Raw genomic sequence first — 24468 nt, forward strand, 5'->3', positions numbered from 1 at the left:
TTAGGTAACAGATCTGATAGTATTTTGAGCATTTTTTAATGTACATTAACGCAACTTTTATTCATAAACTCATTAGGGGTGAAATCTGCTTCTGTAGGTAGGGTCAGGTCTAAATCTTTATACCATGTAAATTTTCTTCTGAATCACCAAACCAGGACCAAACCAGTACTGAAACACTGTCTAAGCTATAACTAGCCCTGCATTTATTTTATTGGAAGTACAACTCATACTAGTAGTGAGTAAGAATGGAAAGAAAATTTGAAAGACAAAGAAAAATATTAGGCCAATGAATCACAGGGAAATCAGAATCATATCTGAGCCAGAACAAAAATGAAAAGCTGCTCTAACAAATCTTTGGGTCACTTCTATTTAGGCATTTTCACTGGGCATAGAGACATGAAAGTAGGACCACACACACAACCTGCAAGTCCACAACAACTGTTTTATTTATTGCTCATACAAAAGGAATGGGTTGGGACTGGTATGCTATTAGGCTAAGGATTAACATGCTTGCCAGCCCAGTGTAGTCATCAGTATGGTGTGCTGCCAAGCAAGTATGAATGAGGTGGGAGAAAGATTAACTTCTGTTGCTCCTTGGAAAAGGCTGGTCCTCTGTCTTGATGAACTGCTGTCCTCCTCCTCTCTGCTCCCTCATGCAGTCATGTCAGCGCCTATTTTTTTAACCTTTGATGAGTCCACGAGTTAAACCATTACTGACTACAATCAAGTCACCTCTTCTTTGTTTCCACTCTTCCATCTTGCATAGCATGTATCTTGCTGTCAGGCTACGGTAAGACAGCTACAACTTATAATTGACTTATTCACATAAAGCTGGATGTTGGGTCACACAGTCATACAATGTAGGAAGAAACATACAGCATTTCAGTATCAGATATGTATTATATAAGCTGTATATAAGCATTATAAGGTCACTTTCATGATAGGAGGTGTGGAAGTTCTGCATACTTAGAGTGATTAAAGATTAGGGCTTTTAGGGTAATCAAAACCATAGTGAAAATCTCATGTTACTGAGATTCTAACTGAAGAATACAATATTTGCTTTACAGATCCATATTCCATTGCTATTGTCCTTGAGACTGCTCCAGTGACAGCTCCACACTGAAAACTTCCATTTCATCAGAGAAAGGTTCTGCAGGAACTAAATCTACTCAGAATTACATTCCTCCTGAGGTGAAAAACCCAGAGCGAAGCTCATTTGTTATTTAACCCTTCAGAAGATGGCTTAGATGGTTGCTGAGCTGCGTGCAAGTTTCTGCTGAATTTCTGTTGGGGTTGACCTCCACTGACAGCAGGAAGCTACAGAATTCAGTGTAAAGCTAAGTGCCTAGCGAGCTATCATGAAGCACACAAGGAGAAAAAGAGAGGCCATAGCTGGTCTGAGAATCCAGGGTTAGATATTTTTCCTTCACGTTCTATAAGATCTCATTGGGTCCTGTTCCCAGCTGGGTAAAGAGGACAGTTCCAGAGACAGTTCTTTCTTGATAGGCCATCCCCAGGCTGTAAAAAAGGGAGCCAGGTTCTTATTCACCTGTTGAGAAAACTTCTGTGCCCACAAGTTCATCTTAGAAGGGTTGTCTTTTGGGATGGTGGACATTTTCTGGTAGTCAGAGAAGAGGTGGATGAAAGGGTCCCAACCAAACCCTTCCTGCAACTGATGGAGAAGAATACAGTGTAAAAACAATTAACTTCTCATTTCACTGGCATTATTCCTGTGTTACAAGCAGTAGAAAATTCAACAGGTTTCTGCAGTGCCTTTTAGAATGAATGTAAAGTTAGATGAAGGCATCCAACTTTCATGCTTCAGAGCATAACCTACAGCACTAGAGTACAGAAAAATACACCTTCCCATTATACTGGCCTGCCAAAACAAACAGAGATGAAAGATGCATTGGGAGCAGCCAGAAATGTCAGCAACCAACTATACAAGCTGCTGATATGGGCAGAAGAAAGCTTCCCTTGTGCAGTGAAAAAGCATCAAAAAGGACACTGACATAGAACCTGAGAAGGAGCAGCACAGGAGATCAAGGAGTAATGAGAAAACAGGAAGGAGAGCTTGTGAGCAGGGCATGCTTTGGCTAGGAAAAAGAACAAAAGGGATTCAGACAGAAAAACTGCTGTTGCCTGATAAAGAGTTTAAAGTAAAGAGGGAGGGGAAACTTACGTTGTTGCTCAAGATGAGGTTAGTATGAAGAGCTGACTTGGAACAACAGCATGACAGGATGCAGAATGTCTGCTCAATGTCCATAGTTCCTTACCAAGCCATGATCTACATCTCACTTTCTGATACTAAATAGACTGACACTAAATTGCATTCCACAAATCCTGCATCATGTTGGAACAGCTAAGCAGGAGACAGCGCTTCTACATTAGGCAGAACAAACAGGCAGGTTATCTGCCTCTGATAATCCCCTATTGATATGGAAACTCTTGGTGCTGAGACTAGCTATGGACTAGGCAGCATCTTTTTGTAAGAAGGTTGGAGAGCCATGAGGAGGCTGACTGGAAGGTGGGAGACTAAGGGGTCTGGTCTTGTGCCAGGTGAAAAGCAGTAAGCCAACTTATACTGGAGGAGGCTCCACACCATGTTAGGTTATGTCTGAACTGCAGAATGCAGGAGCATCTCCTGGACCCTGAGTTCAAGTATTCATCCCAGACACTTCCCAACTCCTTCTCAGAACATGTCCACAGTGAAAACTGTCTGTTACTCCCCTGCTGCCAGTTTCTGTGGGACAAAAACACGGGTATTTGTGGAGGTGAACTGTGGCACATCCTGGACAACTGGGGAAACCAGTGCCCTGGAGCACGCTGCAAGTGCTTCTTTTTCCTAGTCTAGACAGAACCTCAGAGGTCTCTGACTTTACTCCAAAGCAAGCAGTAAGGAGGTGGAGACAGAACAGTACAGACAGGAGTTTTGTTGTTCCATTTAAATCTGTAAATCTCTTGGGCCAATTAACTGATTTTCTAATTGTTTTATACTCTTTTTTGCAAGATCTGTGTTACAGGCTTTAGTGACCACTCTGGAGAGGTAAACGGGTATCCGGGCTGAACTCTGAGAGATGGTATGCTCCATCAGGCAATGGCAAGAGCAGAGGACACCATGCTGCCATGCAAGTGTAAGAACCAGATGTGAGTTCAACCTAAACAGGGCTGAAGAAGGCTGAAGACTTCCTGGATTGAAGGAATGTGAAAAGCGTCTAAATGGCAGCCAAATGTGGGGCTTAAAGGAACATGGAGACCATTCCATAGACAAAAAAAACCCCAAAACATTATGGCTGTAATAGGGACAGCATATAGACAGAATTGTAATTGTCCTTTCATGTCACATTTATCCCAGCAGTCCTGTCAGTAGCCAGACAGGAGATGGGAGATCCTAGCCTACAGGGTGTGGATGAGGCAGTGGAGCAGTGGCCAAACTGGGAAAATTTCTCCTTCTGAAACTGTTCCACTCTGTGTAACTATTTTGATATTCATTGCACCAGAGAAAACAGAGGTTGACTCTTCAGCTTGATGATTCAGGCACTTCTCTGGGATGTGGAAAAATCAGGATCAATACTCCTCCAATAAATATTTTCTTGTTCATATAAGATGTGAGAGCTCCAGACAAGGGGGCTGAGAGATACTCACCCACAACAGTCAGTAGCTTAAGCCATCTTAATGGACATTTGCCTTATAGTCCCCAGTTAAAATCAGGTTGAGTGCTCTCTCCATGAGACTACTAGTTGCTACGAGGATTAAGGGAAAGGGAGAAGGGAAAAATCTCTCTTGCAAGCTTCCCAAGAGAATGCACTTTAATTTAGAACAGGGTTCATGATTTAGAATCTTGACCATAGTGAGGGATCCAGTTACACGTGCAGGAGGATAAGCTGAACCCGTCCCTTTGCCACTTGATGGACACTGGCTCCTCTCAGTGCATCGGCTGATCTGAACACCCTGCTCTTTGCTATGTTTTGTAAAGAGGAGCCTAGCCATGTAACGCACCAGGATACTGCTACAAGCCTGGCTCTTCTAGACACTTTACTGTGCCAAGTTTTTTTCTGCCAGCCAGCCCAATGTCCCACAAGAAATCTGCAGCAGATTAAAGAGCTGTGCCCAAGTTTGATCATCCGTTTCCCACGCTGTATAACAAGAAGCAGTTCCTGTTTCTCTCCTAGGGAGAAAGATTAGTATATTACACTAAGCTCTCTCCCTGAGTCACTAAGCTGAAGTCTGGCAAAGGAAGGTTTTCAGGAGACATCAGCTTTAGACGCTCCGTCTGTATACCTCTCAGGTGCTTTCTGGACCCAAGATGAACCCAGATTGTAAGCAAACACAAGGCATGACAGCTACTGTCACCAGGCTGCAGATATCCTTCTGACACAGGCTTCACTGACTGCACTAAGAATACACCCGCTTTTCCCAGTTACCTGCAGGTATGTCTCCAGAGCAGTCCACACCTCCCAGTCCTTTAGTTGAGCACCCTTCTTCAGATACTCTCTTATCCTTTCCTCCCGACACTGTGACCTAAGTGCCTGATGGGCCTGATGCCTGGGAATCCCCAGCACCTTCTCATGAACATAGACAGACCAGAGGTTGCAGGTGGCCTCTGTGGTATGAGGGGGAAACTCCCATGCTTGCTGCTGTTGATTGTGTCCCAGCTCATGGACAGGACCCCAAAGACCAGTAGTTTGCATGTGCTTCATGTCTAACATCTCCTTCACTGAGTCTAGGTGGCCCATGATGGGGTAGCCAGCATGCATCCAGCCTGCAAGAAAGACAGGTACCAACACACCTCATAAGTGCTCACCCCAATGCCTCTTAGACATAAATGACTGTATTTTTTTTTAATTTCTCTAGTGCCTTTCCTCCATCTCACAAACCACCATGAATGACAAATTTTTCTGTTTGTGAGATAAGGAAATACTACAAGTTTCACCCTAACAAACAGTCAAATAACCAGTGTAAAGGTAGTGCTGAACTATCAGTTAAACACAGTTTCACCTGCTTTCCCTTTTATACATAAGCATACACTCATGGTTGCACTGAGGTTGCGATTTTAGGAGGAGGGAAAAAGCCTGACCATTGCCTGAACTCTCACAAACTGAGCACAGTTGACGCCAACCCAACCATGCAATAATATGATTCAGCACCCTGGCAGAGCTTGAGTCTTCCTATGTTGAGTGTGGATACTGCACGTCTGCATTCCAGTAGTCAGCAGTGTGGATGAGACACATGGAAGTCACAGTTTGTCATGCTTAAGAGCCGCAAAGCTTGTCATGCTTAAGCCTGTTCTTAACCTCACAAGATAGCTATTCTATAAACAACTTCCTGGCATCACGCTAGGCAAGAATCTTGCACTGCAAGGGACTTTATTTGTGTCTCTTTGGTGTCTTCATCACTAATTTATCCTTCTTCTTGAAGATTCCCAAAGCTTCATACAAGAGTCACCTCCCCGAACTCAAACGCCTATTGTAGCAGGGGATAGGCAGCCCTTTACACTCACCACATAGGGAGCCTACACAGCTGGGCTTTGACTGAACACTAAGTTTGTGGACTACCCAAGTTGGAGAACATGAATGGCAACCCCCTTCCTGCAGGAGCTATTTAAGATCTTGAGCTCCCTCTTTTTTAATAAGAGGGATGCATGCAGTTAGCAGCCACTGGCACCCAGAAAGTTCAGGTCCAGAAATGTGAGTGAAACCGTTTAGTCCACCCAAAACAGAAGGGTGTTCTGTCTGCAGAACACCAGTTATGTCTGCAGACTATGATCTTTTTAACTGGCATTTGCTCAGGATAGCAGAACTTAACTTTCCCAACGTGTGCAACAAATTCTTTCCATGTGGCTTAGCAAAGGGTTAGGACATCAGGGTTCATGCCAAGCCCTTTTCTCATTGTGGGATGATGAATTTAACCAGTCTATTTTGAAAAACAACTGAACAAAACTTGTATTGCAAAGTTCCACATTTACCATATAATTTTACTCTAGATCAAATGCACTCAGTTCGCAACTGGAAAAGCTGGGGTGGGGGAGCATCAGCTGCAAAACTACAAATTCATGGACTTTGACAGTGATACCAGTTCTATTTCTCCATTGCCATCACCTCAGGCACACATCTTTTCAGGCTAAGCTTTGCCCACAACAACCTTTGCGGAGCCCATCTCCAGCAGGTAGGCACACACAGGTTTAACAATTGTCACTGAATGCATGAGAATAGTCCTGTGGCCAAGGCAGGGAAAAAGTAGAATCAGGTCACTGTCTCCCAGCTGTGCTGACTCTTGCAGTGCATTCAGGAAGGAGAATGAGTAACTACATGTGAGTCAAAGCCACTGCAGTCAGCAGCTCTGCCTCTTAACACACCCAGGCAGCAGAACAGCTGAGTGAGACAACACCAGTTTTGAGAACAGGGAGGCATCTGAAAGGGTCAATACTTTTTTTAAGCCCTGCCCTACCATGTTTCCATCGCAATGGAGTCGCTCACCGTTATGCAAGGGTCACAGTCATTTCACACCTTAAGTACGTTCCCACTCTGGTTTTAGCAAAATAACCTTGAAGAAACAGACATTGCTGCTAGAGGCCACTTGTCTCTTAGCCCTTGAGAAGGCCATATGGCAATGTACCTACCAAATGAGATCTGGACATCTGTTACAATTCTCTCTGGCCTCGGGAATTTTGTTGGTATGGCTGCCAGTTTGCTTATTGCCACCATGATCTCATTCCACAGGGTCAGCAGTGGCTGTGGGTTCTCCATGTGGCGGATGCTGTCAGACGGCACTGTCAGGATGAGATTCTCAACAGCTAGTTCTGCCCAGGGAGCAGGGTAGTGCCGGATACAGCCCTTCCACTGGTTTTGACAGGTTTCCCCTACATCGACAACACAGAAAATTGGTTAAGCACAGTTCTGACTTTTGAGCACGCTCCCAGAGGTCAAGCTGGAGAAAGAGACCACAGTCATGAAATTCTCTTGGAAAACAGCATGTGGTACTTGTGTGACTGGGGATGGTGGCTGTTAACTAGTTAATCCTCATCCTGTGCTTGGGAAGTCTCCTCAGGTTCTTTTATGGATGGGAGACAGACAGAAGAGGACTGGCATATACCAGAGTAGTAGCATAGCAAGAACAGATCCCTGTTTTCCACCTGAGAACAAGAAGCACCAGGTTTTTCTAGCGTCTCCTGATGATCTCATTTCTTCTTCTCCAGCAAAGATTTGCTGTTTCATATAACAACCCTGGGTTTGTTTAGTTTGACAGAAGAGCAAGAAGAAATTGCATACATGAAGAGAAACTGACGGGAACACAGGAAATTCAGCAGAGAGATTTACCGTAGGGACTGGAGATGGCCATATGGGGGCACAATAAAGCAGGCAGAGCGCAAAGCAAGCTTTGTCGTGGCAGCGGTCAGCCTGTCTCCCTCCAACACAATGGTTTCCATTGGAAATGACAACTCCAGCCTTCAAGAAATGTCGGTTTGGACAAACCCTGCCCATTTTGTGACAGCTCCCTCACCTACCTCCTGCCACGTAGCAAGCACAGAGTGACTAAGTGACTTACCCAGAATCCTAGGGACAACAGAGCAAGGAAACTAAATCTGGGTATTCCTAAACCCAGGCGTTCCTAAGCACGGGACCATCTTTCCTTTCAGTTACAGGGATAGCAGCATCTGTGAGCAGCACTAAGGAGAAAGGCACCAAGGTAAACAAACCTACCAAGCTTGAAGAAAGGAGCTCTGACTGCTCCTTCTACCGTGATGGACACTTTCCCCAGGACACTCCTTGCTGGTACTACGATGTAAATGAGGCCACCCCAGAGGCAGGAAATAGACTGTTTCTGGCAGGCAATATCACAGGTACGTATTACCACTGGGGCCCGTTTCAGCTCTGTGGCGTGAGAGAGGTCATCCGTGTGACACCCAATCTGCACCTGGCAAACAGAAGGGTAGGAAGAGCTAGTCAAAGGGCTCCAAGCATGACCTGGCAGACTGACCGCAACACCCTGAGCCGTCTGCTGCAGCACTGTCCCTGCAGGGCATGCACCATAAGCAGCCTTCTGACTCCAGCCTAGTTCAAGCTTTCAGCCTGTGGTAACCAAAAGCAGCAAAACAAGTGAAAAAAGCTGGTGAAGTTCACTGCTGTCCCTGTCTCAGACAGTCTTACAACTATACTCCCATTATTACTGGGTTAACTACATCCTTCACCACCAGTTCAGGGTACTGCAGTGACTTATTTCACTGCACTGTACTTGCATTGATCATTCCGTCACCCTTCACCAGCATCAAAGTCACATCCTGTAACATGTATACATTGGAGAGATGTAATCACTGCTGGCTTCTTTTACTGTACAGTAAAAGAGACAGCATGTGGCTGCAGGATCAGACAGAAACATCTGAGTTAACTTTGCACTTCAGCTGCAGGGAGCTTACTGTAAAAAATATCCAAGCAGGTAAGCATTTACCTGCCTCATACTTTGCAGAGAACAGGATCCCAAGTAACTAGTTTATATCTGATCTGGATACATCTACATGAGCAATAGTGACAGCATTGTGAAAGTACCTTATGAGAGATCTTGAGAGACAGAACTAAGTTTGGTGCTAAGAAGGGCCCAAATACTTACCTTGGGCCTGAAAATCACCTTGATCAGTTTTCTTTGCACGATAAGAGAACAAATACAGCTGCCTTCAGGCAGCAGCCATGCTCAATTATCCCACCAGCACACAGAAATAAGAGGAATGCAACAGAAGAGAGTGGGAAACAAGGTGAAAAATTATGACAATGCATTGAAAGTGCCACAGGATGGCAGCAGTAGGAAAGGACTGAAAATGCGGCAAATCCAATACGGAGAAAACCCTTCTCCATGCTATTTTTCAGTGCTCACTTGACAAATACATCGGTGTAAACAGAAGCCAAACTAGAGACAGCTTACCTTCAGACCAGCACCGACCACCAGGCAAGGGAATGTTATAACTGCTGTGTGCCCTTCAGGAAGGTAGAGTCCCGTACTCCTCCAGGCTGTCTTACCTAAAAGGTAAGAGAACACAGAACAGTCAAGTACTTCTTCAGCCTGACATGACAGATTCTGGAGATTGCAAGCTGCAATAGAAGAATCTTCCATCCTTTTCTTTCCCTTGCTCTATGCTCACAGAACTGCCTCATGTTTTACCCAACCTGTCAGAAATACAGTTTTAAAGCAATAGGGTAGCAGCATGAACAAGATCATCACACCATTAGCAAGCAAGCCCACCCAAATTTGAACTTCTGAAAATGCCAAGCTTAAATGTGTTTACTAGTATCTTTTAAAAATAAGAAGGAAAAAAAAAAAAAAACCAAAAAACAAAAACCCCAACACCTTCTCCAGCTCAGATCCTCTTACCCTAAAGCCCTCATAAGAGGTACATACTGTGGCAGTATTAAACATGGTTGAAGTTGTAATGGTCATAAAACATTTCCTAAATAACAGACTGACAGTGACATCGCATTTTTCCTTACTGATTGGTCCAGCACAAGCTGGGGCCCACATGAATTACCATTTTTCACTGACTGAAGTTATGAGAAAGCCTAAAAGGACTGTCCTATGCTAAGTGCAACTGTAAGATGGGTATCCCACTATACCACTACAATTCAGCATGTTTCTAGACAGTCTTTCCATGGAAATGCAAGTCTCCTCTGCCTAGATGTCTCTAAACGCTTGTGATACACAGTGCAAAACTGATCCATCTCTACTGTACTGATCAGGCAAAATCCACTCCCTAGTTCTGACATAAAGTTTACTCAAACATATTTCAACACAAACAGCAAAAGTCCTAAAAAGAGCTGAATTGTCATAAAGCAGCCAACTTATAACCTTTCCTGTCCTCCAAGAAAGCAAGACCAGTTTTGTCAAACAAAACCTAATCCAAGGAAAAACACAAATTAGACCATACCACAATGTTTCACCAATTCATTTCAGTTTTGCTGAATTTGCACCAAAGGCAGCTTTGAAATGGTGTTCAGGGTTTGCTAGTATTTCTTTCTTTTTCATTTATGTGAAATGACACAAATTCTGACTATTTCTGGTCAAACAAAATACTGTGTTCGATCCAATGCGTTCAGTTCAGCCAACCCTAACCATTTTCCCCTTTTGTCCTGACTCATTAATGTCAAAACCAGTGAGCAGTTATTCCACAACTTTTCTCTCTGCATATCGTCTGCGCTCAGACATCACCACTCCAGAACTTTAATCTCATTAGAACAGTTTGGAAACAACTCCTCTCAATCATATTCCAGTACAAAACAATCAAGATTCATCTGTCCAGGGGATAATACCTTCTAGTGGAATCTAACCTAGAGTTTAAACATATCACCTGTAAGCAGGAATCTCAGATACTCAGTTGTATAGATACAAGGCCTAAGCTTAGATAAATCATTCAGGGTGTGATTACCAAATACCATGGGTTCACTGAATTACCAAATACCATGGGTTCATGGGTGGTGTCAGCCCATGAAGTTCTCACCATACTTCCAGCCTCTTGTTTTCACCCCCAAAACCAGACCTTCACTCCATCAACTGTGCTGACACAACAAGTTTTGAGACTGTACTACAACTCAGGCTGAAATTACCTAGATTAAAAAATAAACCTTTTGTTCCTAACTCCTACCTCTTCCTAGGATGGCCCCATAGATGGCTGTATCAGCACAACTATGGCAACAACAACCTGCAGTGTAGAGCCCAAGGTTTCTCAAGGAAGCTTTCTTGCCAAAGCCATTGTGTTGTGCAAGTACCCTGAGGTGCCTCTGTTAGGTGGTTCTTCTCCCACAAGTGCCTGTGCACCAACAGCGAGGAAGCAGGACTTTCACGGGGTGTTTCAGAGCGCTGAAATCAGGGCTGGCCACAAAAGGAGCCTGTCTGCCACTACACAGAGGTCAGTCTCCTCACAAGCCCACAGGGAAATTGCATATCTGTGCCCATGTTCACACAGACACTGAGGATGGGTGCCCCATCGATCCGAGCAACAGGATGCCTCAAGAGGAAGGGAGATACACTCCTCACCTGGGTTTGTGCCATCAATTTCCACAGCGATGGGGAGGGCGCAGACCCCAGCAGCAGATTTCTGCACTAGGGCTGCACTGTCTGTCATGGTGAGGGACAGCTCGGTCGCCATGCAGAGAAGGACTGCCTCTTTGGAGTTGCTCTTGACAGGGCAGTGCGTGCTGACCTGTGGGATCCCACTTCTCTGAAGCACCTTCTTCAGGATGCGGTGGAGCGAGGCATAGGCAGGGCAGTCACGGGCTGGGATGTGCAGAAAGGCAGTGCAGTCTTGTGCTAGCCTTTGCAGCCAGTCCTTCAAGGGGGCCTTGAGCTCCTCATGGTTGTCTACATGCCTGTTGAAAAGAGCGAGTGCCTTGCGGAAGTGGTAGTGCTCCCCAGACCCCACGGCCAGGTGCTTAGCTGCCTGGACGCTCTGCCCCAGGATGCTCAGCCCAAAGCGGTTGAGGATTTTGTTGCCAGGATATTTTGCCACAGCAGCTTTGCCGTGGTTCTGGGAAGCCCAGTACCAGGCCTGGCCTCCAACCAGTAGGCCACCTCCCTCTGCCACGAAAGCATGAACCCTCTCCGCCTCTCTGTCACTGTAAGAAGAGCAGCAGTACACGCTGATGTCGCCTGTCAGCTGTGACACCTGCGACTTCACCCCTTCCTGAGAGAGGAGGCTACACAGTTTCTTCAGGCTGGCATCCACACCCACCAGCCCCTTTCTCCCAGCATCCAGCCAGCGGACAGCATTGAGCAGGAATCTGGCCAGCTTTGGGGAGAACAGCTGGCTCTCGTGGGTTGCCACCACAACACGGCCTCGGCCGTAGTGTGCTGCAGCTAAGAGGCAGCGGTGTGAGCTGTCCAGGCAGAGCGGGAAGGAGAGTACCCCGTGCACCAGCAAGATGGAGGGTATGCCCCCTGTCACCAAATCCAGTTCCGACACACCACACAGGAGAAACTCAGCATCAAGGCCGAGGTTGGCCTGGTGCCTGCAAAACCAAGAGAGGTCCAAGTTAGCCCCCGTCCCAGCACCCTTTGCACAAAAGGCCACCTTGTCCATCCCTGCCTCTTCTTCCTCCCTCGTCCTAGTATATCATGTTGCCAGTTCTTTCATTTAAAAAAAAAATCCATTAATACCTCATTTTTCTCCTTTTAAAGCCTCAGTTTTTGCAGCCAAGCAAATCTGTAAGAATCTCAGCATTTATTTAAAAAAAGGACAGAAAGAAGAGGTCGAAAGGAAGTTTCTAGACCTCTGGCTTTGAAGAGCAGCTTGAAAATCTAAATATATTGCAGAAACTCAAAAAGCAGAAGACTTACCCTGTTTTTTAAACTGCAGGTTTAAACTGCAAATAATGTGGGAATTGGCACATCTCCTATAACAGAAACTTTCTCCATTTACCCCACCCTAGTCATCATCAACTAGGCAAGCCCGAAAGATTTCTGTGTGTCTTCTCCCAGCCTCTGCCACTGTTGAGAACTGAAGAAAGGATAGCTAGGCCAGACGGGCTAGATGGACAGGCAGACACACAGCTAGACAAATAATGAGTGACTAGAAGTTGAATCAGGGCCCTAACACATAATCCTCACATTACCACTAGTTGGTCTCTACCATATAAAGAGATTACACTGTGCAAGGCCCTCTTATCTCTGTTATTTCCATATAACTCCTATATGTCACTGTGGAGAAAGACATGTTGAATTACTCTCATTTGCTTTGTTAACACTTTCTCCTGGTTCTGCCAAACACAGTTTTCCCCCAGCACCTGGAAAGAATCTGTTGTTATGTGGCCATTGCAGCCAACTCAATAAGAATAAATGATGATGCCCTTCTGCACACCCATAGGACAGGAAATAAATCTGCAGCTCTCCTTTGGTTTTTACTTTACTAAGACCCTTTGCCACACAGAGTATGTGCCCAGGCATATGACACAGCACCTGCCTTAGACTGCAGACTACTAACTCTGTGGGTTAAGCAAAGGCCAGCAGGAAGGCCCAAGATTCACAGAGCTGTTGTGTTGCACGGAAATTAGGTACGTAAATTTCTCTGTGGCTCTGGATCCAGTAAAAACCACCACAAAAGCACCATAAACAAGATATAATTCACCCTTAGGTACCATTTAAAGTCTTGTTAATTGCTACGTAATTTTTCTCTGCTGAATTCTCCACCCCTCTCCCTCTTCCATGCACTGTGCACGAGGCGGTGGGAACATGCCTGTGCACTGCAGGTGAGAACAAGAATCAATCAGCAAATTTTAATTAAGTAACTTCATTTGTTAGCTGTGTCCTAAGCACTTTGCTGAATTCAACAGCAGAGCTTTCTACTGCCTTTCTTGGGAAACAAATTGAGCATCCAGAAAGTATCAAATCCAATTATTTGTTTGAAAATATTAAGACATTTAGTATTGTATATCCACAAGGAAAAGGCTGTGAAGGAAAGACTTGCAGGGAATTTTACTGTAATTTTTGCAGCTTCCACTGCAGTGAAATGAAGCTGCCACACAGAGGAAGTGCAGCAGCGCTCATGCTCCTCGGAAAACCTGCTGTGCCTTGTGTAACTCAGCAGAAAGTGGCAGGAGGCACAGCCTGGCACACCCACTGGCAAAGGGAGGTGGTGGAAGACGGCAGAGCAATGCCCAGGACTCTGCTGCCTGGTCAGCTGTGCGACAGAGTCACAACAGCCCTGAGTTTTACACCTGCTGCTCCAGGACCGAAGGGGCCTGGCTGGAATCCCAAACTGGGAGCACGGAGATTTCCTGCCCTCAGCCTGTGTCAGAAACCGAGAAGGGCGGTGGCATCCAGCCCGCCCCCCCCCAGCTCTGTGCCAGCCCCAGGGTTTCACTTGCAGAAGGTGAATTTCTGCAAGTAACTGGCTAAACAGGTTTAGCAGCTGCCAGACAGAGCCTGGCCTAGAGGGCTGGCCTGGTGCTCCACCTCCAACCGGGTTTTGAACTGTTGGGAAAGTTGCCCTGAACGTACAGACATGTGGAGAGAGGGAGAGGAGTTCCTCCTCCTGTCCCCATGTTGCTGTGTGTTGTGCTCAGGCACACCTGGTCAGGCAGACTGCTCTAAAAGATGTCTCCCCTTATTTCCTTCCCCTTGAATGAATTCCCCAGGCCTGGCCCAGCTGCCCTGGAAGTAGTAAAAGACACCATTCTTTCCGATTGCAAACAGTGGGGAAGTTCCTCTTAAATTGGAAGGCAGCAGTTACATCCCATCCTGACTATTAAAGAACCAGCATTTGCCATCATCCTCATCTCCCACCTCAAGATTCTTCTATAAACACCTCACCTGCATAACCTGATCAGTTGTTTAAATAGAGAGCAGTTCAGATACTCACGGGACAATTAATGGGATCTTGGGAATTTTCTTGGCAACTTTGAAGATGCCTTTCTCCACAGCATTTCCTGTGAAGTACACACCAGCCACGCTGGTCACCTGGTTCCCAGGGAATTCAAACAGCACTTTCTCCTTGCCATGTCGACCAGCCCAGTGCCAGGCCTGGCCGCCAATGAGCAGCCCTCCACCCTGCTTTACAAAGCCAACCAGGTCTTTTGCCCTCGTGCAGTCATAGGCATCCATGCAGTACACCCCCATGGAAGGGCTAAGCTCTGCCCCAGCCTGTACTTTGGTGCCAGCCCTGAGCAGCAGCTGCAAGAGGGAATCCAAATGAGGATGGACCCCAACCAGGGCCTCAGAGGAAGGCTTCAGCCACTCCACAGCATTTCTGAGGAACTGGGAAAACTTGGAGTCCTTCAAGATTCCTTCATGGGAAACAACCACCATCCGGCCCTTCCCATACTGTGAAACGGCAATCAGAACCTGCTTCTTAGAGCTCACAAGCACAGGGTAGGCATCCTCTCCAACAAGTAGCAGCTCACAAGGAACAAAACTGCCAGTGAAGTCCCATGGCCCAAGACCGTCCACTAACAGCTCATAGGTGGCAGAGGGTTTCATCTTCAGGTCACTTCTATCTGGTGGAGAGAAGACCAACATTCATTACAGCATGGCTCAGCAATAAAGAACAGCTGTAACAACCCTGTGGGGTCATTTCTTTGTTGTTTAGTAGGAACTCCAAACAAATGGGAATAATTTACTGGAAGCAGCTTTGTGGACACAACTTTTTCAGGGATTTGGGATTTTTTTTGTTTGCGTGTTTGGCTTTGTTATCACACTATTTACCATTTAAACAGAAGTGACAAGTATATCAAGATGATGAAGGAAAAGACAGTGACTGTTTCAACAAGTTCTGCTATGCATCATGGAGGAGAACAGGAAAATGAAGGTATTCACTTTCCCATTAACAATTTATTTGGAGAGGGAGAGTGCCAGAGGCTCCAGGAAGTCTACTAGGAACTTACCTGATAGAGGTGGTTTACATAGAAATAGCCAGAAAATGAAAAGACCTTATCAACACAACACACCATGTAATTCAAACATGCAGTTCACATTTTAGTTCCTAACTGGATATGTACAGAGCTACACACAGTTGCTGCAAGACGGTATTCCAAAACTGTACTTTTCTACGTCTGTTTAGGCACTATAAACACTTGCTTAGTATTAGGAGGTGCTGTGAGGGGGAGGAGAGTCAGCAGAAATGATGGAGACAACCAGCTCCCCTGGAATAACTGTCAGGTTAAGTCACACTACCTAGGAGAGCAGGTCTGGGCACAGGAGATTCATGCCCTAGTTCCGTGATCCAAACTGCTGTGTGATCTCAAGGAAATAATTTCCATTTTCTGTAGCTGTGTTTCGCCTGTTTTCCCATCTATAAAGTAAGGAGAGTGGTACTGACCTTGATTGCCAAGCCTTTTGAGGTCTATGGCTGACACGTGCTCTATTTAGGCTCCCTCAGTTTGAAAGTCTGGCTTCGCTCTTCAGCAAAACTGTCTTCTGCTGGGCTGGGGCTGCTGTGACTGTGCAAACAGGAAGGTTTTGAGGTAGAGAGCATGACCCAGTCCCACCCAGTTCCTGTCATTCAGGATTCACAAGGCTGACTTGGAGCACAACGCCTATGGCAAGGGAAGGAGCTGCTCCGGGGCAGGCCTGGCCCTTTCCCTGGCAGCATCCCGTGCCAACACTGGAGCAGCGTTCTCTGGTCTTCACATGCATTTCATATTTGGCTACCCTGAAAGCAAATCCATGGCATGCAAACACAGGAAAATGGAGAAATCCTGGACAAGCAGCATCCTTGATTTTGATTTGTCACAAGCCACAGGGTGCTCAGAAGCAGCAACCTGATCAAGAATGACAGTATCATTCCCATTGCTTATCCTCTGGACACGCCTGGAAGCTCCTGTTTTTCACCCAAACTCTCGTGAGACTCCACTGTTGTTTTACATATGATTTATGAGTCAAAGCTGCTGATTAACACAGGATAAAAACTACATTGCCCAGTAATTTAGTGCTTGTTTGCCGGCTTAGTCTGAATTCCAGCTTTGTTTCCCTGGGTTTGAATAAGCCCTACATTTAAAGGCAAAGATGAGGTCTAAGTGGTTTAGGTTGTTTTACCAGGAATCATGCAACAAAGTAGTAACACAGCTTGGGAAAATACTAACATTTTTTTCTGGTGGCTTCTGTGGATTTGATAATAATGTACCTATACTGACACACTGACCACAGTGTAGGAGAGAGGAAAATCAGGTGGATAGTTTCAACAACTCGTATTCTACCTGAGGACTACCCTACAGGACTAGGTTTGAAGTAAATTCAGTAAAAAACAACCCTTACTTCTTAGCCCCCACCCTTCTTCTTATCACAGGATTTGAAAGCTAACATCCTAGACTCCAGACCCCTACAAGGATGGGTGCTCCCTGGAGCTTATCCAGAACAAGGTGTGGCTGTCTTGGAAAGGATTTTAACTCTCTCTTAACTGCATTTATCACCATATAACAGAATTCCCAATTTATACGTAATCACAAGTTCTGCATTTCCACTGTATTAACCATTTCAGCGTGGAGAAAAGGAAGTGTACGCATTAGACCCAGAGCAGACACAACTACAGGCGAAGTCCTTTTTCTAGAGAAGGGAGAAGACACAGCAGGGACAGAGAATACCCGTGTCTAACAAGAATTGCAGGAAGCTGCAGAAGACTGAGCTTTATGTCTGTCGTGTCAATTAGGAGGAAACAACTACTAGATCTGGGCACACACAGAGGGAAGGGGAAGATCTTGGCTCCTAGCTGCCTCCCTTATTAACACGGAAGTGCAAATTCTCCGTGACAGTGTCTTCAACGAGTCAAAGACTCCTGATTACCTTGTCTTCCCTCCTGCCCCTTCCACCTCTCACCTCCACAGTTCCCCACTCCCGCAGAGCTGAGAATATTGAGAGTAGGTATTGGAGCATACACTTACAAATCCCACCAGATGACTAATTCTCTCCTAGCCTTTCTTCTGTCTCCGGAAAAGGGACAAAAACGCAATGGGAAGGTATTGGAGCTTCATTAAACACAGACTTAAGATTCCATCATCTGCTGTCCAGAAGCCATCACACCCAGGCAAAAGAGATGTGGTACAAATGAAGTAATACCCCTTGCTCCACTCAGGAAGAGTATCTCTGGGAGACAGATGACCTGGGGAGGGGGCTCTAAGGGTGAATAAAGGAACAGACTTTGTGTGTCAAGTGCTCAGTCACTTTAGGGCGAGTCTTTAAGGTCCCTGTAAAGCCTGTGAGGATCTCCATGAGTAGAAAATATGGGATTGTGCAATATCTGAGAGGAAAAGGACAAAAGGCACAGGACAGCCACTAGGGTGGATCACTTAAGAACTAAGTGATCTTAGGCAGCCTAAGTGAGTGAGAGAGACCCAATTCCTAGGGGTTTGGCTGCCCTTCCTAAATAGGGGGACTCTTGGGGTTTCCAGTCTTTCCTCTCTTTTGGGTTTACAGTCTAGCTGTCTGCACAGTAACCAAGCACCAAGTATGCTGCAAAGTCTGTAGGCAGTAAAGAATTGGTGGGCTCTTGCTTTTTAACATGTTTATCAACAAATTGAGCAAGGAGAGGAATGCTGACATTTGGCATTTGCTGAAGAGACAGAAGTACTTATATTCATTATGTCTGTTCATCATCAACAAGGTTTTAAACTGAAAGAGGGTAGACTTAGATTAGATATAAGGAAGAAATTTTTTATGATGAGGGTGGTGAGACACTGGAATGGGTTACCCAGAGAAGCTGTGGATGCCTCACCAGTGGAATTGTTCAAAGTCAGGTTGGACAGGGCTTTGAGTGACCTGACCTAGTGAAAGATGTCCCTGCAGCACAGGAGGGTTGGACTAGATGGTCACTGAAAGTCCCTTCCAACCCAAACTATTCTATGATTCTATGATTCTATGACTCGCGTGCTGTGTAGCACAAATGCAAATTTAACATACATAAAAACTGCAAGTGTACGTCAAAGTTCTGTGGCATATTCTTATAAAGAAAGGCAGTGTCTACACTGCAAAAATAAGTGGGCTCTAGAGCTGGCTTAAGCATACAAGTGAGAGCCTGGGCTGATGTTAGCGCAGTAACGTGCTCAGGCTCTGTGTGCTGCAGGATCAGGAATCTGGTCTTAGCCAGTGTGTGGTCACATACATATAGCATCCAGGGTAACTGTGAGGCTGGACCACTTCAGAATGGGCTCATTTTTTTGTGTTAACCTGAAGATGGAGATGACGACTCTCACGACTAAATATCTTGAGTATGTTCTGCATGGTTCTTCACCCTTTTCAATACCTGTGCAAGCACAAGCACCATGAAGCCACAAGTGGGGTAGGCTAAAGCAGTAAGCCATGAAATGTAAAGATCAAGCGATGTGCAAGAAGGGTGGTGAGATGAAGCAATAAATTCAGGTGCAATGGATTGCACACAAAAGAGAATACAACACTTAAACTTAGACAACAACCTTTCTTAAAGAACTGCTCAAAACTATGGTAAAAGAAGGCACCTAGTGGAGATCACAGAATCACAGAATATCTTGAGTTGGAAGGGAGCCATAAGGATCATCAAGTCCAACTCCCTGCTCCTTGCAGGACTACCTAAAACTAAACCATATGACTAACAGCATTGTCCAGATGCTCCTTGAACTCTGACAGGCTTGGTGCTGCAACCACTTCCCTGGGGAGGCTGTTCCAGTGACTGACCACCCTCTCGGTGAAGAACCTTTTCCTTATGTCCAATCTGAACTTCCCCTGACGCAGCTGGAGAAGTGGGATGGGGAAGTGGGAGGCAACCAAGCAAGAAAGCTTGCATGGGAAAGACAAAGTTAGAAAAAAAGACATTAAAAAAAGGCTTTCTAATGTTACATAACAAAAGTCAAAGAAACAAAGCTAAATACATCAAAGAGAAATAGAGCCAAAGAAGAAGTAGATTAGGTTGTAAACTAATGACAACTCTAAAATTAGGTCAAGAAAGCAATTACCAAAGGAAGTTACTGTATTTATATTTTTGTTTTTACACTTACAGTGTTAAGAGTTATTAGAAACAGATTGAAAACCAATAAAAACTAAAAAAACTTTTTTTAGTAAAATGCAGCAGAACCAGGCAATTGCCATCTGTTATTGGTGTTATTTTCATATGGCACTTTACAGCAGTAGATTACAAAACACTACAATTTCCAAGCCTACTAAAATGCTGCTGTGTTTTAAGGGAAAAAAAAAAAGGAATTGCCCATCCTTTCTGGTGGTGTTAACATGCATGCATTAGGGTACGCTCACTGGCTAACAGGATGCAAAGAAATAGAAAACATGAATGTCTAAACATACATCTGTCCAGCAATCTTAATTGCTTTTAAAGGGAAGGCAAGGAAAGAACAAAATGAAAGCAGCTGATGACATCTGTCTGGGTACTTTAAAATAATTTTGCATTTGGAAAGGTAATTAACATCTTAATTAAAATGAATTTTACTAACTTCCTATGAACTGAAAGCAGGCTGATGGGCTATGATCAATAAAGACAGGGATACACTGAATGAGAAGAGATGTCTATACAAAAAAGTGCTGTTTAGTCTTTTTAAAAATCTACATCTGTGATCTAAAAGGGACAGCACATACCACATAAATGAAATTATCAAATAATAGAAAGTAATATGCAGAAGCACAGGAGAAGAAATCATAACCTTACTAGAAAATAATTAAAAAAAAAAAAAAGAGAGAACTTGCTCAATCCAAGTTCTACGGCCTGTCGTTTTAGAAAAGTATTGACATCTGTTGGTGAACAAGGAGCAGAGCAGCTCAGAAATCTCCAGGAACAGCAGATACAGAGCCCTTTTCCAATCTGTGCTGGAAGGGTTGAGTCTTATCTGCATGCCTGCTATATAAAGCTCAGGTAATTTCTCTTTAACTGTTGCTAGGTTTTAAAGCAGGAGATGAGTGTAACAAACACCACTGTTTTCATTTGAAAAGGAACAGAGAAGAGGTCTAATGCTCTCTGCACGTGGGCCATGCCAATCTACTATAGTCTGCAGTGATGTGGTAAAGGATGAGGAAAAACAACTTTATCTCTTCTAAACTAAAAGGACAGCACAGGACTTGTTTTGCTTCATACTGCCAGGGAGCAAGGGAAAGCAGGGATACTGGGACAGCTCACTGAAGCTGCAAATGAAGAACGGGCAGGGTGTAACTCAGGTGGTGGGCAGCAGCTGACATCCTTAACGGCCTGTCACAGACATGTCACACAAACTAACGGTGTAGGGTTAGACCAATGAAGGTTTGTGCCCTACTGTGGACATTCAAGGGTAGCACCACTTATTGCAACAAAAAAATGTGCAATTCACATAAACTGAACATTGCTTCCTCCTTATCATGCACCATTATATTTTATAATGCAACAAGCAGAAGTATTACAAGCTATCCCATATCTCTTAAATCATATTCTTTTCCAATTCAGTGTAAGTGTGGCACACCAACAGAGAAGCATCAGGGGTTTCTTTTGGATTCTGAGACTAACCAAGCAATCACTCAGATGAAATGTATGCCAAGTAAAAAAAAGTAACAAGTTTTCTTAGTTCTTTGTTGCTGCAGCTAGATAGATATTTACAATCAACTGATGTTTTAAGGCCTTATTTCAAATAACACAGGTGCACAAATTATTGGTCTCGCCCATGTCCTATGAGCTACCCCTCTGGTACTAGTTCCTCCAGGAATGTCCTCACCACACTTGAGCTGTGCTGGGTCAAATTGTGTCTTCCCTGGCAGTTGGCATCAGGGGCATCCCTGCCGACGGCTGGGCTGTTGATCCACCTGCCAGCTGGTGGTTAAGTCCGAGTCGACACAAGAGTGTGTGACTTCTGCCATTATTCCTTTCTTACGCCCCGTGCTCGGCCCTTTCAAGCTAATCAAGCGTGAACCCAGTACTCATGATAAGCTTGGGTTCAGTTCGTGTTCCCATCACAAATGAATATTCAGAGTCATTCCCTTTTTGGTTATTCTGTTTGCTGTTATCTCATATTGTCATCTTTGAGCTTGTACAGACCTGCATTCCTCACTTCTTATCCCCATTCGTGTGAGTCTGCGGTGCCAGCTTGATCCACACAACTGGGAAAGTGAACCTCCAGGACACAGCCTGTCATGGAGGGGCTTTGGTTAACCTACACAGTGCAGTGACTCAAGCCATGACATACCTGGGAAGTTGATCCTTTGACAACACCATGAAGGTCCTTCCTTCTTGATGGGCTAGGCCACCCCGAGTCCTGCCCTTGCCTGTGCAGGACCTCTCAATAAAGCTACAGCTGATCTGTGTTGCCCTACACCATCTTTTATGTTTTATGTCCAAATTTTGTTATCTCTAGCAAGTCTTTATATAAACCTATTCATAGATCTAACATGTTGCAGACCAGCTTTAGATAGCCTTTGTGTCCTGGGAGGCTGTTCCAGACTCTTGCTGCAATTAGTTGTTTTTCAGGACATTTTACTGCCCAGACTATTCTCTGCTATTTTAGGCAATCATCTCACTTGTCTTTCATTCTGCTTGAAAGCTATTGCCAAAATTTTCATTTTCACCTCTCCTAAGCGTACCCATCAAGTTCTGATATCTTTCCTTTGTATTCTCCCCACCTTTCTTAGTTACTGTCTTTAGTTTCAAAATTGTCTCTACTGTATATCTTCCAAAACAGGCCTGACATGACGTTAAGACTCCTTTCCAATGATGTGGTACTATAAACATGCCTTAAAAGAGGCTTAAAACGAGGCTTAAAAGACAGAGGAGACTCTTCTAACCTGCCTTCCACCCATACATACCCTAGCAAAAGCATTATGTCATTGACATCACCTAAAACAGTCACTGCCTTTTTTCTACTATCTCTGCTCCCTTTTCCATAAAGCCCTCCACATACAGCACGCTTTCAACTTTTGTCTGTTGTACCCTAAGGGAGGCCCTTAAGCAGTATCTAACCAGTCTTTGAAAAGTAACTAAGGGACATAGCCTGTGGTACTGGGTTTAAATTACTTACGTAAGAGCTTGCACTGCTATGCTGAAATCAGGGGAATGGCTGAAAATATGAGATATATAACATCTGTAAGAGATCTCCACTAAAAGATCTCATTTCCTTTTTACTATTTATCACTTTCCTAAACTTGGTTCTAGCATGTGTGGCTGTTGTAGCTAATTTGGCACCATTTCTACACACTGCAATTTTTAAATGCTGCATATGAAGTATAGAACATACAGCTGAAGAAGTACTAGTCCCAAACAGAAACTTCATTGCCAAACATAAGGCAGATGACCAGCAAAAGCTTATTTTAAACCAACACATAGTTGGCTCATTATTAGAAAATCTAAGTGAAAAAGAGAGGTCAGAACCAATGAATTCGGAGTGCAGAGAACTTGTATGCTGGTGCTGACTGGAGAACGTAAGTTCAGTACCATACAGACTCATTAGTCAGGGGTCAGATGAGAAGTACCTCCCATGTTTTTGCTGTGCCTCCCCTAACACGACCTGCTAGACCAGAACCAGCTTAGATACTTCTGTGTTCTTCAGTGCATCAGGGTCTAGGGTGTATGCACAGAACCAGCTTTGTACCTCCTACAGATTTAACCTGCAACCAGCTTTATAATGGCACAGAACAACTCGAGGTTGCATGCAGAGTCAGGACAGATGCAACACGCATACTCACAGAGCAATCTCACATACTGCTGCCAAATCTTCTGCAGCCTTTCCACATATCCCTTCTGAACTTAGAGGTCTGCACTGCACGGGCCCATGCCCTGAGATGGCAAATCGGTTTGGAAAAGCAACTCTGGAAACAACACCAGCCTGTGAGCCTCTTTCCTTTTACCTTCACTGACCGGTTTTGTTACCGAAGGATCAAACATCGGGCTGAAGATGCCAAAGCAGAAGGCATACAACAACCAGGCGCCTGTCTTTTCCTCAGCCGCTCAGGGGGCGTGCGCGATCTGGCCGCGGTTGCGCAGCCTCAAGCTCCTTCTTGGAACCGACGGCGCGGAGCAGCGACTGCGGCGGGCGGGCGGGCGGGCAGGAGGGGCCGCTGTGCGGCAGCCCGTCCGCTCAGGGCCCGTCGGGAAAGCGGGAGGAGAGAGGAAAGTTCAAGAAGGGCCGGGAAGGCGGCGCGGGAAGACGCCGCCCGAGGCGGGGAGCGCGCAAAGCTGCGCGGGGCGGGGAGCCGGCGGTAATGGTTTGCAGGGGAAGGTTGAACGCGTTTAAGACTTTTGCGTTAGTTATTTATGCCCGAAATGATTGACAAGGTCCTGGTCTGATTTTACATCATTGGAAATTGCAAATGGTTTGGCCAAAAGTAGCATACCACCCGCGAGGTTTGTACGGATGCCGAGTAAGCCCAGAACGTAGTCTGCTAATTCCTCTACGCTTGCACTAATGCTCTTCATATTCAGAGCGGGCATCTCTTTTTACTGATGCATCCCCAAATAGTCTAGCAGCAGGTCGAGGCACAAAACAGCGCTACTTACCCCAATGGATTTGGGCAGGCAAGCCACAGAGCTTACACTCTGTGTCCTAAGCAGGTCACCTTTCCTGGTCCAGAGTAACAAACCGTTTTCAAACACATGGTGTCTAACGGGATCCCGGGATGCCCAGCCCGGCAAGCCAAGGGATGCCCGAGCTCCCCGGGCTGCACGTTCGCTGCCAGCACGTTGCTTCCGTGCTCGTTTCCACAACCTTTCCTGTAATCGTCCACAAGCGTGTGGCGGGCGAAAAGAAAACAAGCCCACGCATCTGCAAGGGACTGCTAATACTGAGGCGGCAGGAGGGTTAGCCTTACTCTAAGGGCGGCTTAGAGTAAAACTTGCCCCAGGCAGGGCAAGGCAGGGCGCAGGGGCTCCTCCTCGCTGCCGGGCCGGGCCGGGCCGGGCCCTCCCGCACCACCTGCGACGGGGGGCGCACCTGCCCCGCACGCCCAGCGCTGTAAATGCGCGCCCTCCCTCCTCTCGTGAATAAACTCTTCCTCCTCCTCCTCTTCGTCTCCCCCCGGCCGTGTAACGCGTCCAGGCCCGCCGGCGATGGCCTCTCCGCCCCCAGGGGCGAC

At 45.6% G+C, this 24468-nt stretch overlaps 1 protein-coding gene across 9 annotated transcripts; it reads right to left on the reverse strand.

The window, feature by feature from the left end:
* Positions 1-422: 422 nt before the first annotated feature.
* TCAF2 (TRPM8 channel associated factor 2) lies at positions 423-23972 on the reverse strand. Of its 9 annotated transcripts, none has more exons than XM_075509269.1 (11): positions 23894-23972; positions 23083-23205; positions 15791-15911; positions 14336-14969; positions 11017-11987; positions 8914-9008; positions 7701-7914; positions 6620-6859; positions 4425-4762; positions 1550-1672; positions 423-858 (listed from the first exon to the last, which is right to left on the reverse strand). In XM_075509269.1, the coding sequence occupies exons 4-11, from the start codon at positions 14950-14952 to the stop codon at positions 844-846; spliced, it is 2613 nt and encodes an 870-aa protein (XP_075365384.1). In that variant the 5' UTR covers positions 14953-14969; positions 15791-15911; positions 23083-23205; positions 23894-23972; the 3' UTR covers positions 423-843. The 9 variants fall into 9 exon arrangements, with proteins under 9 accessions (XP_075365384.1, XP_075365368.1, XP_075365403.1 ...); XM_075509253.1 differs by adding an exon at positions 21591-21680 and having other exon boundaries at positions 423-1672; XM_075509288.1 differs by having other exon boundaries at positions 423-1672; positions 14877-14965.
* Positions 23973-24468: the final 496 nt, after the last annotated feature.

Source organism: Mycteria americana, chromosome 1 (genome assembly GCF_035582795.1).
Source record: "Mycteria americana isolate JAX WOST 10 ecotype Jacksonville Zoo and Gardens chromosome 1, USCA_MyAme_1.0, whole genome shotgun sequence".
NCBI lineage: Eukaryota > Metazoa > Chordata > Aves > Ciconiiformes > Ciconiidae > Mycteria > Mycteria americana.